Source organism: Patagioenas fasciata, chromosome 7, assembly GCF_037038585.1.
Source record: "Patagioenas fasciata isolate bPatFas1 chromosome 7, bPatFas1.hap1, whole genome shotgun sequence".
NCBI classification, from domain to species: Eukaryota; Metazoa; Chordata; class Aves; order Columbiformes; family Columbidae; genus Patagioenas; species Patagioenas fasciata.
In genome coordinates this window covers 16,946,240-16,966,632 of record NC_092526.1, presented here as the reverse complement: position 1 = coordinate 16,966,632, position 20,393 = coordinate 16,946,240, and the positions used below count along the sequence as shown (strand labels likewise).

At 62.0% G+C, this 20,393-nt stretch overlaps 3 protein-coding genes across 16 annotated transcripts in view; 2 read left to right on the top strand and 1 right to left on the bottom strand.

Annotated features, from left to right (window-relative positions):
* The first annotated feature begins 1,101 nt into the window (after window positions 1-1,101).
* Window positions 1,102-4,473, top strand: LOC136103265 (C-X-C chemokine receptor type 2-like). 4 transcript variants are annotated; one of them, XM_065841241.2, is made up of 3 exons: window positions 1,181-1,302; window positions 2,344-3,904; window positions 3,992-4,473. In XM_065841241.2, the coding sequence occupies exons 2-3, from the start codon at window positions 2,864-2,866 to the stop codon at window positions 4,169-4,171; spliced, it is 1,221 nt and encodes a 406-aa protein (XP_065697313.2). In that variant the 5' UTR covers window positions 1,181-1,302; window positions 2,344-2,863; the 3' UTR covers window positions 4,172-4,473. The 4 variants fall into 4 exon arrangements, with proteins under 4 accessions (XP_071666712.1, XP_065697313.2, XP_071666711.1 ...); XM_071810611.1 differs by lacking the exon at window positions 1,181-1,302 and adding an exon at window positions 1,102-1,142 and having other exon boundaries at window positions 3,096-4,473; XM_071810610.1 differs by having other exon boundaries at window positions 2,344-4,473.
* Window positions 4,474-5,714: 1,241 nt separating this feature from the next.
* RUFY4 (RUN and FYVE domain containing 4) lies at window positions 5,715-17,448 on the bottom strand. Its single transcript, XM_065840728.2, has 11 exons — window positions 17,291-17,448; window positions 10,692-10,753; window positions 10,207-10,313; window positions 9,722-9,847; window positions 9,339-9,445; window positions 9,041-9,184; window positions 7,248-8,334; window positions 7,065-7,171; window positions 6,327-6,473; window positions 5,980-6,111; window positions 5,715-5,912 (listed from the first exon to the last, which is right to left on the bottom strand). Exons 2-11 carry the CDS (start codon window positions 10,735-10,737, stop codon window positions 5,810-5,812), a joined length of 2,106 nt encoding a protein of 701 aa, XP_065696800.1. The 5' UTR covers window positions 10,738-10,753; window positions 17,291-17,448; the 3' UTR covers window positions 5,715-5,809.
* Window positions 14,582-20,393, top strand: part of TNS1 (tensin 1) — a 69,321-nt gene continuing 63,509 nt past the window's right edge. For 3 of the 11 annotated variants that reach the window (XM_071810897.1, XM_065840718.2, XM_065840715.2), the window contains exon 1: window positions 14,582-14,893. In XM_071810897.1, coding sequence (XP_071666998.1) covers window positions 14,798-14,893 — 96 coding nt within the window. In that variant the 5' untranslated portion in view covers window positions 14,582-14,797. Of the gene's footprint in view, window positions 14,894-17,907; window positions 17,990-18,199; window positions 18,363-19,528; window positions 19,612-20,393 lie in introns of those variants that run through there. The other 8 variants (XM_065840726.2, XM_071810896.1, XM_065840717.2 and 5 more) reach the window with 7 other exon arrangements.

Genomic DNA, 20,393 nt, shown 5'->3' with positions numbered 1-20,393 from the left:
CGCGGGCTGGGTGATCCCAGGGTTGCAGGATTCCAAGACTGTGGGGGGCCCCCAGGGAACAGGGGTGACCCAGGAGGATAGCCCAAAGGAATGGGCGTCCCCGAAAGTATGGAAGTGCCTCAGGGAATAGGGCACCCTGGGAGGGCTGAGAGGGTACCCTGGAGACGACGGGGGTGCCTAAAACTTTGGGGGCGCCTCAGAAGAGCTTGGGGGTGTCGCCAGGGAGTAGGAGCGTTCTTGGAGCTGTGGTGGTGCCCCAGGGGTATGATGATGTGCTACAGCTCTATGGGTATCTCCAGGGGAGCAAAGGTGCCCCAAAAGTATGGTGCACCCCTAACAATGACAGGCACCCCAAAGCTGTGGGGATGGGGGTGCCCCAGAGGGACCGAGTGCCCAGAGGTGCAGGCTTCCCCCAAAGGCAATAGGGTTGTTCAGGGGAGTAGGGGTGCCCAGGGTTACGAGGGTGCCGAGGGTCTCCCAGGTCTGCGGGGCTGGTGTGGGGTCACGGCTCCACCTGGCGGCCCGGCTGGGCTGGGCTGGGCTCGGCCCGATTTAGCACAGCGAGGGCGGCGGGGACACAGGGATCAACTCTGGGGAGTCCCCTGCAGCACCCCCTAACGGGAGCAAGCCAGCCCCACAGTGCCCCCCAGAACCCCAGCATAAACCCCTATTCTATCAATGGGGAAACTGAGGCACGGAGCCCTGCCCTGCCCTTGCCCACTGGCCTGCCGACCAAAGCCCCCCACGGCACCGTGGGGTGTCCACTCTCCGAGGGGACTGTAGCACCTGGGGGTCCTCAAAAGGGAACCCTGCATCCACTGGAGGCCGAAGGACAAGGTGGGGACCCCCAGTTGGAGACCACCGGAGTGCATCACTTCAAAGGGGGCAGTGCACCCCCGCGTGTGCCCCAGTGTCACCCACTGCTGGGTGTCCTGGGACACCCTGGGGCAGGAGAGTGATGGGGGGCTGTGGGCTCCCCCCAACCCTGGGGAAGGCATCCTGGGGGGGACGAGGAAGGATCTCTTCTGGCTGCCACTTCCCCTTCACGCCAGCAGAAGGTTTTGCAACCTCGCTTCCTCCCCAGGCAGCATAAATCAGGCGGCGGAGGGAAGGGGTGCTGGGAATCACGGCGGCGGGTGCAGGTGAGGGACCGTCCGGCTGGGCAGGGGGGACCCCCAGACCTGACACTGCCACGCTCAGCACCAGAGCCCTTTGGGGTGACGCCTGGATTTGTCCCCTTGCCCAGGTGCTTGGGACAGGGAGAAGACCCTAGAGTCGAGGGGACAGCGAGGGCAGTGAGCGGTGAGTCCCCGGCGTGACCAGGGCTTTTCTTGGGCTTCACCACTGCCCCAAGCACCCGGCTGAGACCACCCCCATGCAGAGTGGGCTGGGGGCCAGGGTGGTCTGCCTCAGCTGCCCGATGGCCTACGTGCTGCAGGAGGAGCAAGAGGCGACGGGTGGGGGCACCCAGGGCTGTGCTCAGGGCTCATCTGGGGTGCAAATCCTCCGTGGTCCCCAGGGACTTCAGCTGTGGGTCCCCTGGGGGGAAAGCGCCCACTTCCATTTCCTCGCGCACATTGATGTGCCGGGAGGGTGCTTCCCATGGTGTGTCCCTCCTTCCTCCCTGAGGGGACCCACAGGGCCACCCCAGTGTCCCCCAGCCCTCCTGGGGTAAGGAGGGGAAATGGGGTGCTGCTCGTTCCCCCAGCCAGGCTGGTTGTGGGTACCTGTGAGTGGGTCCTACCCAGCTCCAGAGGAACAACCAGGATTTTCGAGCGGATGAGCAGAAGAAGCAACCAAAAATAATCTGAGGGGAAGCAGTGATGTCCGGCTCTGCCCTGCACCTGTGGTGGACCCTCTCAGAGGACCTTCTTCCACTCATACCAACAACGTCCCCCGCTGCAGCCCTGCAGGATGCCGGGACATCTCCACCCTGGGCTGACCATTCCAGCAACACTGCAGGAGTGGGGCTGTCAGAGCCAGGGAGGGATTTTTCTGGATAGGGCCACCGGCCCAGCTGCCGTGGGGAATCCCTGCCAGGCAAAAGAGGAAAGCTGGTTCCAGGGAGGGTTTGGGTTCAAATGGGGCCAGCTTGGGGCTAGGGTCCCCCCAGCACTGAGAGGTCTCAGCACCCCCAAGCAGCCCTGGCATTGCTAAGCCTTGGAGGGGTTCGAGGGCTCAGAAATGGGGCAGAGGGGTCAAATTGGAGTGAAACAGAAGACCAGATCCATACTGGGAGAAGGCTGAAAGGCAATGGTCTTCAGGGGAGCAGGGACAGAACAGACTGTCCTACAAGTGAGGAGACATGAAGAGTGACTGTCACCTGTGATTTCCCCATCACAGTCGAGCACAGGCGACATGGACATGGCCGGCAGCACTCAGCTGAGCAACAGGAAAACCAGAGATGTGAAATACTTCTAAAGAAACCTGCAAGGGGTGACACGTCTTTCCGTCCAGAGGATGAAACCACTCACACAGGGACAGGACTGGGTGGGGAAGAAGGGCATGAAACCACCTTCAGACCTTCTCAAGCGTCTCCTGCTCTGGGCACCGTGATTGCAGCTTTGCTGCTGACTGGGGTGGCAGGAGGGGTAGCTCCAGCAGTGATGCTTGAGGGTATTGGGAGGCCAGAGGGATCCAGAGATGCTTGAAGGACTTTGAAGGTGCCTGAGGGGCCCTGAGATGCCCAAAGAGCTGAGAGGCTTCTGAAGGAGCCACACAAACCTGGGGAACACAGGGATGTTGGAAGAGCCAGGTGTCTGCTGGCGGGACATGATGGGGGAGCCCCCCAACCTGAGAAGAGGTGGCCTTTCTGTGTAGTAACCCCTTCTTCCATGGGGGACAGGGAAGGGACAGGTTTGGAATGAAGTCTGAGGGGTACTGGGCATGTTGTACAAGGGGATGTATGAGGGACAGTGTCCACCTGCAGCACTGCCCATTACCTGACATAGTGTGGACATGGGCCACAGTGGAGCAATGGAGGGGGCTGAGAGGGGACCTGGGGGCAATGGAGACACCAGGGGATCCAGAGGTGCTGTCATCCCTTGCCCACACCATCCTCCCACCCTACCCTGATGCTGCTTTGTGCTCCACAGGCAAAATGGAGTCCTACTCCTTCAGTGGGGATTTATCCAACCTCCTCTTCAACTATACCTATGACTATAGCACGGCCATGCCCGACACTGCTATCTCTGCTGCTCCATGCCGGCCTGACAGCTCGGTCCTCAATAAGTACCTAGTGGTGGTGATCTACTGCCTCGTCTTCATCCTCAGTGTGGTGGGCAATGGGCTGGTGGTGCTGGTGGTGACCTCCAGCCACACCAACCGCTCTGTCACTGATGTCTACCTGCTCAACCTGGCTGTGGCAGACCTGCTCTTCGCCCTCAGCCTGCCACTCTGGGCTGCCTACCGAGCCCATGAGTGGATCTTCGGCACCGTGATGTGCAAAGCCATCTCCATGCTGCAGGAGGCCAACTTCTACAGTGGCATCCTGCTGCTGGCCTGCATCAGTGTGGACCGCTACCTGGCCATTGTCTATGCCACGCGGGCTGCCACTGAGAAGAGGCACTGGGTGAAGTTTGTCTGCTTGGGCATCTGGGTCTTCTCTGTGTTGTTCTCCCTGCCTGTGCTACTCTTCCGCGAGGCTTTCCCCTCGCCCAACAACGGCACTGTGTGCTATGAGCGCATCGGTGGTGAGGACACGGCCAAGTGGCGAATCGTGCTGCGGATCCTGCCACAGACCTTCGGCTTCGCCCTGCCCCTCCTGATAATGCTCTTCTGCTATGGCGTCACCATCCACACCCTGCTGCAGACCAAAAATGCCCAGAAGCAGCGGGCCATGAAGGTCATCTTCGCTGTGGTGCTGGTCTTCCTCATCTGCTGGCTGCCCTACAACATCACGTTGGTGAGTGACACCCTCATGAGGACACAGGCCATTGCTGAGACCTGCGAGAGAAGGAACCGCATCGACATGGCCCTCTCTGTTACACAGGTCCTGGGCTTCGCCCACAGCTGCATCAACCCCATCATCTACGCTTTCATCGGACAGAAGTTTCGCAACAGCTTCCTCAAGATTCTGGCACAGCGCGGGCTCATCAGCAAGGATGCTGTGGCCCGCTATGGCCGCACCTCCTACGCCTCCACCTCTGGCAACACTTCCACCACCCTTTGAACCCTGCTGGGACCCAACCCTTGCAGCTCTCAGCAGACCCTGGCACCCCACACACCTCAGCATCCTCTCCCAATCCCCTGGGATGTAGGCCATGGTGCCCTGGGGATGGGTAGGACCACCAGTGGGTTCTGAAGCCCTGCTGGAAGAGGGCTTGGGCAGTGACAGGATAGGACCCCATTGCCAGGGGAGCGATACCTAGTGCTGCCCACCCTCCACGCTCTTTGGAGTAGAGCCTGTGACTTCAGGGACCCCGCCACCCTGCTGCGGGGACAGTGTTCGTGGCTGATGGCCATCCAGCAATAAAGCAGTTGCCCGGTGGGTCACTCAGGTCTGGCTCCTCTTTTCCAAAGGGAGTAAGATGGCACGATGGGGCTAGGGCACTTCTCTGGGGACAGTGGGTCCTGCGCGACCCACTTCAGTGCCAAAGTGTGGGTACCAGCTGGGGCCAGCAAGGTATGGGTAACCCCGTTTCCAGGCCAGGGAAGAGCTGTTACCCAAGAGGCTCTTGCAAAGGGCTCAGTGTCTTATGTCTCCCCAGAGGGGACCCAAAGCCGGATCTCACTCCCTGCAGGTTCTGGCACTTCCCCTCTGCAAGGGTCCCTGTGTGGTGTCTGTCCCACCTGAGGACAAAGCTGCCTCTTTCCTGACCCCAATCTGAGCCCCAGTGAAGCAAATTAGTTCAAGATCTCTGGGCAGCCCCTCGCTGACACTGAGCCAGCCCTGTGATCCCTGTCCAAAGGGTGGCATCACCCAGGGCACCCCCTATCCCTCCAGCTCTGCAGTGCCAGGACATCATTGTGCAAGGGGCTGGGAACCTGTCCCTTACACAACCAGGATGTTTCCGCCTTGGCTTGGGCAACTGGGGCTGGTACTGAAGTGGGGCAGAGGGGCTGAAGAGGGGGCCATGACCCTGCTGGGGTCCCTCCTACCACCCTGTGTGCCAGATATCGGGATGCCTGCCCCAGCATGTCCAAGCATCTCTCCATAGGAGTCCTGTATTGCTCCTCCATCCCCCCTACTCCAGGCTTCTGGGAGTCCTTAACCATGGCGCCATCAGTGGGTGTCAGCCATGGGCTACCTCATGGGTGGGTACAGGGGTCCCCTGGTACCCATGCAGGGAGTCCCGGGGACTTGGAGCTGGGCAGGGTCAGTGAGGGTTCTGGGTAGGGACAGCCCATCACCTTTGTATCTGGGAAACCTCTTGCCTAAGCAGTTCCTTGCAGCCTGGCAGGAAGCCAGGGCTGTTGGCCAAGAGCTGCCTGCCCTGCCTGCTGCTGCCTCCCTGTTGCAGGACGGGGCAGGCAGCAGCGCAGTGTGGCTGCAGCTTGAATGCCCTTTATGAGAATGGTTCACCCCAGGAGGGCTTGGATATCCCCATACCAGCATCCGCCCAACCCACACCCAGCCTGGGGCTTAATCTGGCAATGACCGATAGATGACACAGGAGCCACAGAGGTAGCAGGAGCAGGTTGTTTTCCTCTCTGTGGACCAGCCACAGGAAAGACAGTTCTCAAACCTGGAATGCTGGGCAACAGGACCCGCCTGCAAGCCCTGGACACCTGGGTCCCCTGTAAGTCCAAAAAGAGGCAGCCAGGGCAGGGGGTGTCAAAGGCATGGTGAAAGGGATGCAGTCCCAGCTCATGTAGTCTGTGGGTGCCTTTGCTGGTAGCACAGCAGACAGCAGCGCCCCTGCTTGCCCACATCCACGGAGCATGTGTGGCACACCTTGCTGTGGCACAGCCTGCCAAGAGAGTGGGTGGTGAGAGCTGTGCCATGCCCATACCACCCCCAATGCCCTCATAGCGCACCTGCAGTTGTACCGCCGGGAGAGGAGGCGGAAATCTTTGCGACAGCGGGCACACAGACCTGCGTCGCAGGGTGCTGGGCTGGACATTGGGTTGTCGATGCCCTCTGTCTTCTGCCACAGGGCATCTTTCTCCCTGTGAGAAGGGGACATGTCAGCCCTGTCAGGAACATGCCCTGTGGTGGGGCTCCAGGAGCACACCCTGGTACCCCACCCCAAAGTGGGCATCTCAGTCACCCAAGGTGGTGAGTGGGGTTTGCCTGGGCTCTGGTGCCCTCCTCTGGGCAAATGGGTTCGAGGCCCCCCCACCTGCGCATGGACCCAGACCAGTGGGGTCCCTGGGTGTCTCACCGCAGCAGCTCCAGCAGCCGCCCCTTCATGTCGCGGATGAGCTCCTGCTGCCGTGCCTGCTCGGCACCGCGCATGGCCTCCCGCTCCAGGGCCTCCCGCTGCGCCCGCTGCAGTGCTGATGCCCAGCGCTCCCTGTCCTGCCGGGCCCTGGTATAGGGCAGTGGGGAGATGATCCCCTGTTCCTCAGCTATCCTTCCATCCCTCCATCCCTTCTTCCGTCCCCACCTCCCTCTATCCCTCTATCCACTGCCCATCCATCCCCAAGCTGGCTCTCCATCTGTACAGCCACCTTGGTATCTGCCAGGCCAGCCACCCACCTGTTTCCCAGCTGTTCACCTCTCCCTCTGTCCTTCCGTCCATCCATCCATCCATCCATCCATCCATCCATCCATCCATCTCACCCCAAATTCAACCCTCCATCACTCTGTGTGCCCAAGCATCAACTTATTCACCCCAAATTCATCCCTCTATCCACTCCTCCATTCATCTACTCACTCCAAATTCATTCTTCCACCCCTCTGCCCATCCACCCCTCCACCTACTTAGCAGTCCCCAAATTGATGCCTCCAGCCTTCCCTCCCCAAATCCTTCCCTCCCTCCCCCTGCCCTTCCCCAGGTGCTGCTCCCCTGGGTTCAAATGGGGCATCCTGGGGTGACCCAGGGGAAACCCTGTGGTGGTGGGGATGGGAGGGACCCACTGTGGGTGAGGGGTGGTGGGAATGGGTATCCCTGCCGAACCTGCTGAGCTGCTCCTGCAGCCGTGCCACCTCTTGCCGCTGCACCTGGAGCTGCTGCCAGCTCTGCCGGGCCTCCTCCCTTGCTGCGGCAGCCAGAGCGGCCAAGCGCTGTGGGAGACGGAGGTTCAGCCCTGGTCCCCCAAACCCCCATCCCACTGTGGGATCCCCTCAGTCTTGCCCATACCATGGCCATGCCAGCGGCTGTGACAGGCTCTTCGTCTGCCTGGAGGTCCAGCGGGGGCTCCTGTGGCCTGCAGGCGAGCTCCAGCGCCCGCTGCAGCACCTCCTTCACAGTGGCCACCTCGTCTGGGGCACCAGCATCACCTAGTGCATCCGTCCGTCCCTCTGCTGCTGCCAGTGCCACCTGGCAGTCCTGCAGGCGCAAGGCCAGTGCTGCTGCCTCTGCCAGCGCCCCGGCCAGGCGGGTGTCCCGCTCCTCTGCCGCCTCTCGCCAGCCCTGCGCCTCCTCCTGTGCCCGCACCAGTGCCCCTGGGTCCCCTGCTGCCATCGTTGCCTCCAGTGCCTGCACCAGGAAGATGTTGGTTTCCCGCAGTGCCTCAGCCTCCTGTGCCTGCAGCTGGGCCCACTGGGCACTGGCCTCCTCCTGCTGCTGGTGCCGCCGCTTCTCCCTTGCCAGCTGGGCTGACAGCGCCCGCGATGCCACCTCCTGCTGCTCCAGCTCAGCCTGCAGCTGGGACACAAGCACCCGCAGGGATGCCTCCGTCCTGCTTGGCTGGCTGGGCACCAGTGGTGGGGAACCTGGAATGACCTCCATGCTGGGCAACGAGGATGTGCCCAGCTCCCTGTCACCACTGGGCTGGAATGCTTTGCCAGAGCCATGTGCATCCTCCAGCTCCTCCACATCCACATGCTTCACCTCCTTCTCATCCTCCTCCAGCTCCTCTTCATCTTCCTCTTCCACATCCTTCTCCACCTGCACATCTTCCTCGTCCACCTCTGCATCCTCCACCTCCTCCTCATCGTCTTCCTCTTCCTCCTTCTCATCCTTCACCTCCTTTTCACCTTCCTCTTCCACATTCTTCTTCATCTCCTTGTCCTCCACATCCCACTCCGCATCCTCCACCTCTACACTCTCTGCACTCGGGGCAGCCAAAGTAGGTGAGCATGGGTGGGCTGGCACCCCATGGGGTGCAGCGGTGGAATGGGCAATGCCATCAGGCCATCCATGTGCCTTGATGCTCGTGTTGTCTGTCTGCAGGGCTGTCTTTGCTGGGCTGCTCCCAGCCATCACATTGGGCCGTACCAGTGTCCTGGAGGGGACATAGGGCTCAGGGCCACCAGGTCACCCACAGGGCAAGCCAGGGACTGCAACCCTCCCACAGGGCTCCCTGGGCATGGTGAGCATTTGGGGATGGAGAGGGCAGCAGGGCTGGTGACACCAGGTGGCATCTCGTGATAGGGGACCGGGAAGGCTAGTGCTATCAGCCTGCACATCAGCAGACCAGGTGGTATCAAGAGATGCTCCCATGGAGGCAGGGGTTAATTGGGGGCTGCATGTGTGCTTGTGGCAGTGTGTGCACACGAGTGTGTGAGCAGCAGAGCAGGCATGAATGTGCCAGAGCAGCTGCATCCACAAGTGTGCCCCTGCAAGTGTGTCCAGGGACAAGGGTGTGCATGCACATATGTGTGTTCCCGTGTCTCAGATGTCACAGTGTCACAGTGTTGCAGCAGACCTGTGCCTGGGCACATCCTTGACAGAGGATGGCAGCATGTGTGTGTGCACGCACACATGGCATGTTTACAGGCACAAGCATGGAGTGCGTGCTGGCATGGGTGTCTGTGCCTGCCTGGGGCCATGTATGGAGGGCTGGCACAGCTTGGGTGCCATGTGGGGCCCGGGGTGGCAGGGGGACACCTGTGTGCTGCTCTACAATGCTGAGCCACAGGTGTCCCTGGTGCCTGTGGCACCCCCCGATACCCCCAATGCTCCCGGTGACCCCACGTCCCCAGGCTCACTCAGAGAACATGGGCCAGGCAATGTCCAGGTCAGCCCTGTGCAAGGCCAGGTGGAAGGTGATGCCATCCAGCTCATAGAGGCTGACCAGAATCTCTGCCCGGTGCTGGGGGCTCAGGAAGGGGCTGCGGGCATAGTACCACTCACTGCAAACACAAAACAGGCTTATGCACCCCTCTGCACCCTGGGCAGGCATCTGCTCCTGCAGTGCCCTTACCCACAGTGTGCTGCAGGGTGCTACACACCCTGTTTGTGCCCCTCGCCACATGTGCATCCCCACCCCATGCTCCCCAAGCTCACCGGAGGCTCTCAAGGTCAAGGAGGCAGAGCTGCAGGGACTCTGCCAGCTGTCGGTGCACCAGGCAGTACCGCAGGAAGGCTCGACCCCTGCCCACGGGGGTCTTCAGCTGGGGGGAGAGGGGGTTAATACAGCCCTACCACACCAGCCTGTTCCTCACACACCTCCTCCCCCACCCAGGCAGGGGGAGGGGGGTCTCTAGGGCCAGCGTTGTGAGGCAATAGGGATCCCAGAGGAGAGAAAGCCCTTAATAGTGCCAGTGGTTGCATCCTCAGTGCCTGGGTGAGTGTGTAGCTGTGCACAGTGTGTGTGCACCCACAAACATGCACAAGTGTGTCCATGTGTGCAGGCATGAGCCCCCAGGCACCCACCAGGCTGTGCCCACCTTGTCCAGTGAGGTGACAAAGCGAATGCCCTCATGCTCCTGACGGCATCGTGCCAGACCCTGACACAAGAAGTCCCAATAGTCCTTCCGCTGCCCGAAGAAGCTCCTCTTCTCCTTCATGTCAAACTGGCAGAGACACAAGCTTGGGTTTGCTCATTTGACGATGTACCCTGTCCTCCCAGACTGTTCCCTGTGGGACTGGGATCCAGCCAGCTCCCCCAGCAGGATGGATCCTGTCATCCCCTGGCTGTCCCCTCTTTGCCAGCTTCGTGCCTCAGTTTCCCTTTTGCAGCATGTGCAATTACATGCGGGGACATGGGTGAGCCTCATCCAGGTGCTCGCATGGCTGGGGAAGCCCAGGGCCAAACAATACTGTCTGGGGTCGTCCCACCCCCAAAACAGCCAGTGTGGGGTCCCCTCTGCTCTCAGCTGCACCCCAGGGGAAACCGAGGCAGGGAGTGGCAGGGATGGAGGAATGGTGGTACCTGAAGGAGGAACTCCAGCTGGGCACAGAGGCTGTGCAGCTCCCGGCTCCCATCCGTCACCGGCAGGTTCTGCTCCTGATAGCTGTGGTTCAGCTCAGCCACAGTCTCTGTGGGATGGCAGGGTTGAGCTGGCACAGCCCTGTCTGGCCAGTGGGCACACTGCCCCATCCCACCCCCTCCCTGCCACCTCCTGGCTCCCAGCCCTGGGGATTATCTGCTGGCAGATGAAAGAGGAACCTGCTCTGGGATGAAACAGGGGAGCAGAGGGAGCAAGGGAACAGGTACCGGCCAGGCAGTGCTGGTTGCCTAGGGCTGACAGTGAGGACAGGAGCAGGCAGCAGCGGTAGGGCTGGTGCTGGGGGCCTTGGAGGGGGAGCATGGCACCCATGGCAGTCACCCACAGTCTGGGTGCAAGGAAGGAACAAGCAGGACAAGACACACCATTGCAGGGGACACGCTGGCAGGGGACAGGCTGACACACTTACTCTGCAGGTCCTTGATGACGCGGTTGAGCTCCCCGTTCCCTGACATGGCTGTCCCCTGGGGTCTGCAAAGGCAGGAGCAGCAATGAGAGTTGCCAGGCTGACAGTCACCTGGCACCCCTAAGCTCTCTGTCCCAAGGAGAGGATCTGTTCCCCTCGCCCCCCAGCTCCACTCCAGATCTTCCTGCTGTTAAGAAGGGGTGTGCTCAGGCACCCCCTGTGCCCTGCCCATGTCGCTACCACTACATGGAGTATGGGGTAGGCAAATGTGCCCAATCCCATACTCCCTTGTCCATGTGCCCTGTCCCCAAATGCCCTCAGCCTCTGCCCCCATGCCATGCCCAGCCTCTGCCCCATTCCTTGGGGGCTGTAGGGACTGAGCCTTCCCACCCCAGTGTGTCCCTGTCCCTGTCCTTGTCCCTCAGGATTCAGGATGTGGGTTTGGTGCAGGGGAAGTGCTGCCTTTGCTTCTGCTCTCGCTTCCCTTGCTCACACCACAAACAGTGTGGGGGCTCATGGTGGGGCGGGTAAGGGGAACACACAGCCCCCGACTTGCAGCCCCCTCAGCCAGAGCCCCCCGGCACAGCATGCTGCCTGCAGGGCTGGTGTGGAGTTTGGGGGTGTGGTGGGCATAGGGTGGGGGACTGGGGGCACAGTGCAGTGGGCCTGTTTTGGGGGTTGGCAGGTGGCACCCTGGGGACAAGGTAAGGGACAATGTCCATGAAGGTGGCAGGTCCTGGGCTTGTCACCGTGGGTGGCAGCTGGGCACAGTGCTGGGGGAGCACGTGTGTGTGTGTGGGAGTGTGCACAGCATGTTGCATGTGTGCTCACAGAAGCATGTGTGCCCAAGCGTGCCCAAGCGTATGTGAGTGCCCCACACTCCCTGCTGCAGCAGGGTGGCAGGGCGGGCAGAGCAGCACACGGACTCATGACTCGCGGGTTCCTGTCCCAGTGCCCTTGGGTGACCTTGAATGAGCCGTCTTCCTGCCTACCCACCCTGCCCGTGCCTCAGTTTCCCTCGGGAAGAGGAGCCCCTTACCTTTGGCTGAAGAGCCGTGGGGTGCTCTGAGGTGCTTGCTGGGTGCCGAGGGGATGCTGGCATGTCACCGCACCCACACTGCACCCGCCTGCTTCTCCTTTTGTACCTTGGCCAGGAGGAAGTGGGGGAAGTCGGGGGGGGGCTGCAGGAGCCACCCACCACCCATCTCCTATCACATTAGACACTGTGGCTTGGCTGCTTCAGTCCTTGATCTGGGGGGGTGTTAGTTTTGGGGAGGGGGTCGGTGAGGCTGGTCCCCCTGCACAGCCCCTGCAGAGGGGGGAAGCACAGCACCAGGCCTGGTGGGGGTACCCTGATATCATCTTCTGCAGATGGGGCTTGGGAATGCTTTGAGGAACACCCCCCCTGCAGTTTTTGGAGGGGGTTCCGGGACATATACCCAGCTAGCAGCAGCCAACAGCACCCCTGGGGCAGCTGCAGCCCCTGGCACAAAGCCCCAGCTCCCATGCACAGCAGTCCCCAGGGGCAACAGCCCCTGGCATGGAGCTTTCTCCCCCCCTAGCAGCCACAACTCACCCCAGCAAGGCCCACAGCACCCCCTGAGCATCTGCTCCGCACATGGGGGCTGTGCTCAGTGCCGGGGTGCAAACTCTTCCTGGGACACCCTGGGCAAGGCTCTCTCTTGCTATCTGTGCTTGTGGGGCCTCCAGCCCAGCAGCACCCCTTGGCCACAGTGTCTATGCCCCTTTGCTATGCCAGCCCTGTTCTGTGGGCTTCTTCTGGGATGGGGGCTAAATCCCCTGTGAGGGTCTGGGGGTGATGCCAGCTCACCCCCCAGTGCCAGGCATGGTGACCTGCTGCCATTTCATTTCCCACTGCCAGTTTGGTGGGTGCCCCCAGCAATGCCTAGCTCCCCCCACATCCTGCCCCACCACGTGTCCACGCTTGCAGCACCCACTGGCCCTACCTGTGCCACACGGGGGGGAACTGGGGGCCATCCGCCTCCCCCAGGCCAGGCCTCTGCTCAGCACCAAAACGAAAGTAGGAAGTGATGCTGAGCAGGAGACTAGGACTCCCCACACCCTCCTGGCTCCTGGGGGGGGCATGTCGGGCTGTGGGGTGTCCCTGAGCAGCCGGGGGACATGGGGGAGCTGGTGGCAGTGCTTGGTGTGACCCCCAGCCTCCCCAGCACCCCATTCCCCCATGATATGCTGCAGTGGGTTGCCCTGTGGGCACAGAGCACAGCACCCCACATCAGATCAGGGGTGTGGACAGGGTGTTGGGGGAGACGGAGCATCACCCCACTGTGTCAGGGCAGATGTGTGCGCATGGATATGGATGCGTGTGTGTGCGATTGCATGCATGTGCAGGCTGTGAGTGCATGGCTATAGGGGGGCTTTTGTAGGTACAAGCTACATATGTGTGGCAGGCGTGGGCAGGGGGCTGAGGGGGCATCTGTGTGTGCGTGCACACACGTGCATGTGCCTGCGGTTGCACTCACCCAGCAACACTGCCCATCCCATGCCACGCACCCTGAGGGCAGGACCCCAACACCTATGGGGGGGCCAACCCCCTGCTCACCCCTTGTTGGGGCAGGTGTCACCCCAGCACCCTGTCATCGGGGTCCCCTGTCCCTGCCCCAGTCAAGGGCGAGAGAGGGGGTACCAGGGGACCTGGGAGGTGGGGAGAAGACACCCGCCTGTCCTTGGCGTGGGTGCAATTCAATTAACGAGGCCTGGCCCTCGTTCAGCACAGCCAATAAAGCTAATGGCCCTGCACAGGCCTGGTGCTGCCTGCGGGGGGGTGGGGTGTGGGGGCCATCTGCTAATTAAATGCGGGTGGGGGACAGTGGAGCCAGAAGTGACATCACCTCCCTGGCGCTTAGGGGGGAACACCATACTCTGGCACCCTTTGCCCACCCTGGGGCAACAGGCAGGACTGCAGGGGACAGCCATGAAGTGTGTGGGACCCCCCCAAGCCCCTGCACCCCTCCCTGGTGCTGCTGCTTGTTAGGAGCCTTCCTGGGGCAAATGCAATTAGTGTCCAGGCCTGGCACAGACTCTGCCCATGCTTGGCACTGGCAGCTGCCCCATGGGGACGGGTCCTTGCCCAGCATCACTGCGACATTACAGTTGCATCTGGGGCTGCTGCCACCAGCCCCCCTCAGCACCACCCTGGTGGATGTGCGGGGTGTGTGTGGTCCCTGCTGCAGTTGCAGGGTGGGGTGCAACCCACCCCCCTGCCCTGTGCAAGTCTGTGGTGGGATGGGGGTGCCTGCAGCTGTGTTGGGGTGTTCTGTGGTGAGGGGTCCTCCTGGGTAACACTGCGCTTGCAGCAGGGCACATCAGCTGCGCAACCTCTTCGAGACAGGACCTTGCTGGGGGGAGTTTGGGTGAGGGGTCCCCGAATGTGTCCTCTGGTTCCAGGGGAGAGGCTTGGGGAGGCCCTGGGGGGTGCTGGTGGAAGCCCAGCCCAGTTGTGATGGGCACCGGGAAGCCCACCCCATCTTCAGGCACTGCCATTTAGGGCTTAAGGTGGACAGGGGGGTGCTGGAGTGTAACTGAGGAAGGGTTGGGGGTAGCAGATTTTTGGGTTGAGCTGTGATTGAACCCAGACGTCTGGGCTTCTCCACCCCCAAGTCAGAGGGGGCTGGAGGGGTGCTTGTTAGCGTTCAGTATCCACCCGAGGGCACAGCGTGCCCAGGAGGCAGGGGAGTGAGCCCGGAGGGTGCGGAGCCCTGAGCCCCTGTGTGCAAGAAGAGGAGGTGGAGGAGGAGGAGGGGGAGCGTGGCGGAGCTGGCTCCCACCCAAGCACTGCAGGACATGGGCGGGCACGGTGCTCCCTGCCTGGCTGCCAGCGCGCAGGCGACGTTGGGGGACCAGCGAGAGAGCGGGGGGGGGGACAGGGCCCGGTGGGACCGCAGCCCCCCAGCTCATCGCCGCACAGCCCCCTGCCCACCGCCGGGCACCACCTGGGCACTGCCCGGGCACCGGAGCTTGTTGCAGCCGGCGGGGGCAAGGCTGGGTTTGGCTGCCCCTCCGAGCGTGCCGTGGGCAGGGGTCGGCTCCTGCACCCTTCCGCGGCCGGGTGAGCCCCGAGCAGGGGCACCATGACCCGGCTGAGCTGGTGCTTTGCCACCTTGGTTCGCTGGGGGAAGTCCTTGGTGTCCTGCCTCCTGCCCCTCCGCGCCTGCCGCCACCGGAAGGTAAGTGGGCACCGCCGGGCACGGCGTTAGGGTCAGGGTCTGCAGGGGGGGCACAGAGCTGGGGTGGGCTCTGGGGGAGCAGGGAGATGGGGGTAGAGGCTGGCGCTGGCCCTGCCTGCTGCAGGCAGCAGAGGGTTAAACCATGCATATGCATGCCAGGGTGCAGGGCATGGCCTTTGCCCCGCGTCCGCTTCCCACCATGACACTGTGATCCCCCCCACTCTATAACCTGCACCTGCCGGCCCCTGCAGTGCCTGGCTGGGGAGATGTGCTGAACACTGTTTCATGCAAAGGGTTCTACTGGGATCGCTGTGTCCTTACAGAGCCAGTGTGGAGGTGGGGGGTATCCCTGTGTCCTTACAGCACCCACAAAGGGGGGACCCTGTGCCCAGCATAAGGGGACTCTTGTGCTCATAAAGCATCTGGCACGAGACATCCCTGAGCCCATAAAGTGTCCAGCATGAGGGATCTGTGTGCCCATAAGTACCCTGCACTGTGGAACTCTGGCCCGTAAAGTGCACAGTCTCTATGGGATCCCTGTGCCCAAAAAACTGCTTGGCGTGAGGGACCCCCCATGGGCATAAGCACCTGGCATGGGGCATCCCTGTGCCCATCAGTACCTGGTGTGTGTGAGATCCCTGTGCTCTGAACAGGGGATCCCTGTGTCCACGCAGCACCCAGTGTGGGGACCCGTCTTGCTCTTTTGCTCATGCTGGGGAAACTGAGGCAGGGAGGAGAGAATCTGTCGCAGGGCATAGGGCTGCTGCTGTGCCACTCTCACTTGTTTCCTGAACCTTTGGGAACCTGCCCTGTGGCCAGCAGAGTGGCACGGGCCACTCTGGCTGCACCATGCCAGCAAAGTGGGTGCCAAAGCCAACACCAGCCAGCGCCTACGGAGTGTCACTGCAGGGTGGTGACGGGCCAATATGTGTCTGGCCAGGGACCCTGCCTGGAGGAGAGAGAGGCCTCTGGCTGCTTGGGGACCCCAATGCCTGCTGGGGACGCAGGACTGTGAGCTGCCAGGGGTGCGGGCAGGTGCTCAGGGCTGCGGGTGGGTGGGTGGCACTATTGGGGTGTGGGGTGGCGGTTGTGTGGTCCCATATCCATCTCTTTGTCCGTGTGTCTCTGATTTTGGTGTGAGAACAGGGACTCTTGGGGGTGTGTAGCACACATGTGCTTGTGTGTGTGTGTGTTTACAGGTGTGGAGAGGGGGCTGGGATGAGTGAACTGCAGCTCACATGAGTATGGGTGCACAGCAGATCTCCAGGGAGCTGCCATGGGGTGCGTGTCCCTACACAGGGGTATGTGTGTTTCCCCTGGCACATTTGTGTGTGCTGGGTGCAGTAGCAGTGGGTTTTACACTAGTGTGAGCTGTTACAGGGATGTCTCCCAGCCCTTCCTGTGCCCAGACGGGCACCCACACACGCAGATGCCCATCCACTGTGTGTGACATGGACCATATGTGTGGTGTGCACAAGTGTGAGCAGTGTGTACTCAGGGAGCTTGCTTGTGTGATGTGTGCATGTGCCCCACGCACCCAAGGGCAGTGTGGGGATAGCTCTGCTGGCAGCAGGCATGGAGGGCTTAAGGACATGGTGACCCTGGGAGAGGCCACACAGGGGACTCCTGCTGAGGCTGGCCCTGCACTGGAGGTATATACCAGCAGCAGTGGTGCCCATGTGGGGGTGTTCCCTGGGCTAAGTGGCCCTGTCTGCACCCCCACTGCTGAGAAAATGAGCCCTAAATGATGCTCATGGGCAGTGTCCCTGCAGCTACCCTGTCCCTGTCACATGACCCTTGTCCCTGCCCTTCAGAGGGGCCCGAGCTTGTCATAGCAGTGAATGAGAGGTGGTGATTTATGTGGGGGTGGTGACACCCCTCTCCACTGGGCCTATCATTTTTGGGCAGTAATGAGACTAATTAATGAGGGCTGTAATAATGGGGGGAGTGCATGGATAGGATCTCACTGCCTGCTTGGCTCCCCAGTCTCACTTGCCTCTGGGCCTGGCTGGCATGGGGGGGGTGAGGGGTGCTATCCTTACCTGTCTCCCATCCCAGCTGGCACATTACCACATTGGTACCTCTACTGTGGGTCAGGAAGGCACGACAGAGTGGTGGGGTGGAAGGTGGTGGGACAGGGATATTTGGGGGAGGGGTTGTGGCATTTTCGGGGATCAGATGCTACTCCTGTGTCTGGGAAGGGCAGACGCCCCCCATCCCACCCTGACTTTCCTCTCTGCTCTGGCAACTGCATGCAGTGTACAGATGGGAGACTGAGGCATGGGGAGAGGGGGCATTATAGTGCCCACGTCCGCGCCGCGCCCACATCCCCATGCCAGACATGCCTCATCCTGCCAGCGTGTCCTTCCCCGCGGCGCGTCCCCCACCCTGACTCACATGCCCGTGGTCACGGCCAGCTGAGTACATGTTTCCAGGCTGGAACCAGAGTTAGCGGTGGTGGGGGTGGACAACCGTCTGCCGCCCGGCCAAGCTCCGCCTGGGAGGGGCTGGGGCACCCCGCTGCCAAATCCACCCCTTTCCGGGCCACAGGCTGCCAAACTGCTCTCCGTCCCTCCCATGGGTTGTCCCCCCTCGCTGAGGCCCCCAGCTTGGCGCATAGATGTCTCCTGATCCCTCCCTGTCCCCCATCCCGGGACCACCCAGGGGACACAGCTGGGGATCGAGGGGGGTGGGCACCCGGCCGCAGGACCCACAGGAGGTCGGAGGAGGGATGGCGGTGAAGTGGGTGACGGGTGCCCCCCCAGTCAGCAGAGGAAATGAATCCCAAATGTGTATGCGGGGCCAGAGAAGGGCCGGGACACGACACAGCCCCAGTCCAGCCCCCCCAGTACCGCAGCCCCTCTGCCGGAATGGGGAGGGTCCTGGCCGCCCCGGGGGCCACCTCGGCCGGGGTGCCGCTGTGTTTTGTGGGGGTCGGGGGACGCTTTGCCACCCCCATTCTACCGCCGTCTGGAGGGGCGGTGTGGGGCCGGGGCGGAGCGGGCGGGCGGAGCGAGGGGCCGGTGGGGGCTCGGCCGGCCGCGGAGCCGCTCCGCGGGCAGCATGACCGGGCTGTGCCTCTCCTGCCTGCTCTGGGTACGGCCCGCCGCGCCTGCACCGTGCGGGTACCGGGGGGCACCGGGAGGGGAGCGGGACAGCAGCGCGGTGGGGCGCGGCAGTGAGATCTCGGAGCGGAGCTGATCCCGAGAGTGGGCGGTGGATGGGGCTGGTTGCGGGGGGGACCGGGACGGAGCGGGTAGCGTTTGCACTGAGACGGGCGGATTGGGAGCGGGGGAAACCGGAGGTGCTGGGCCGGGACCGGCTCTGGGGGAAGCCGGACCGAGCGGAGACCGGCAGGGACGGCCGGACACCGGGACGGGGCTAGGAGGACCAGAACGGGAGCGGGACCGGGAGGAGCCCTGGGGACCGGGTAGAGCAAAGCGGGACCCAGCCCGGAAAAGGGGCGGCGGTGGGTACCAGGCTGAGGGGTGCACGAATGGGGGGACCAGCTGGGATGGGGACAGGGACACTAGACTGGCGGGGGTGTCTGTGGAACTTGTGTGGGTTTGGGGAGGGTGGGGGTTAATGCCCCACGACACCCAGCCTGCAGACCTGGCTGGGGGCCACTGCCATTCCCCAGTTAGAAGCTATGCTACCCCACTGGAGGGAACTGGGCAGACTGAAGGGAATACAGTTTGCACTGAGTGTTGGGGCTCTACCCCTACAGTCCATCACCAACTTAAGCTGGGCCCTGGGGCACAGCGGGATGGAAGGCACTGGGTGGGCCTGGGCCCACAGGGCTGGACCCAGGCATCCTAGTGCCCTCCAGGCATCCCAGCTTTGCAGCCTCAGGGGAACTGGATGTCCCAGTTCCACCCCCCCTGCACCTCTCTGCAGTGCTGGGCAATGGACCCACGCGTCCCAGCTCCTGATTAATCTGGCATCTCTTCCCAGTGCCTCTTCCAGCTCAGAACACCTGGGTCCCCTTCCAGCCTCTTTCCGTCTGTGTGTTGGGGCACCCATGGCCAGGGATGCTAGTGTCCCCTCCCTGACCATGTGGGGGCCTACCCCTGAACATACCACCAGTACCCTTGGGTACCCCCAGTGGTTACCCAAGTGGCATCCCCAAGGGGTACCCCAGCCCCCCTACATATCCCCTCAGTTGTTCCGAACTAGGAAGTTAACTGGGATGCTGCCAGTATGGAGTTGAGATGGGGTTATTTTGTGGGACAGACTGATAGCCCAGCCAGATGGGTGGCACTGGTTGAGCAGGGTGCCCCCTTGGCAGCAGGGAGGTGGGGGCGTAAAGCCAGGCTCTGGTCAGCAGCCCCTGTTATGGGGATGATGTTGGCAATCGGACAAGCAGAGGGGGCTCTGTAGAGTGGGAATGGGGCGGGGGAGCAGTGCCTTCCCTAGTGAAGATAATAGCTGTTAATGAAGTGGGCCCATGCTAGCGTGTGGGGCCAGGGCAGGGTGGGGGATATGTGCATGGAAGATGCATTGGCATCCTTAGGCATCCCAGCTGGATCTCTGGGAGCGGGGAGCAGGGCCTCTTCCCGGGGCATCCTGCAGCAAAGATGCTGCTTTGCATATGCAAACGAACTCATGGCATCGTTAGACCTTGCTGTCACCCAGCAACTGCAGCGTGGGAGTCCCCCGGACCCAGCGGAGCTTTTTGCACGGCTGCTGGATGGGTGACAACACGCCTGTGTGCACGTGTATGTACGCATGTATACGTGTCCAGTTGTTTGTGCTCTGCTCCCTTGTAGGGTGGCAAAAGCCCTGGGGGCTGCCAAGGGACCAGCAAGTGGCCCTGCGGGAGCAGGTGCCCATGGAAGGGAGGCTTGCAGATGCATGTACGAACCCATGCGAGTGTGCAAAAGATTGCACGTGGACTTGCATGTGGGAACATGGACATCTGCTCACGTGTCTGCTGCTGCTGTGGCTCACGGAGATGTGCACAGTTGCACACACTTGCATACTCACAGGTGTGCATATGCATGAAGGGTGGTGACATGCACCATGTGTAGCATGCACAGCACCCTCACAGCTCCAGGACTGTTTGCGTGCACACAGGCACACGGTGCATGTGTGCAACCCTGTTGTCTGTCCATGTGTGCACTGGGGAAAGTGAGGCAGGGAGGTTTAGCGGGGGAGGACCTGGCACCCTGATACTTTGACACTGTCCCTCTTGGCTCTGGTGTGGTGCTGGAGGAAAGTGAGACACTGAGGTGAGGGGGGGCCGCCGGGCCTCTGCTTAATCTCATTAGTGTTGGCATGAAAAGGCGGATTTACAGGGGCTCACGTCTTCATTGGGCAGCGGGTGGGTGGACAGGGCTGGTGTGCTGTGGGTGGGTGCCCCCGTACCCAAACTGTCGGGTTGGGTTGGGGTAGATCCTGGCTGCCAGCTGCTGTGCCAGGTCCGCACCCCCCATGCTCAGCCCCAATATGTGAGCACTTGCAAACACTTGCACACTCACACCCCAGCACCTGCAGACGT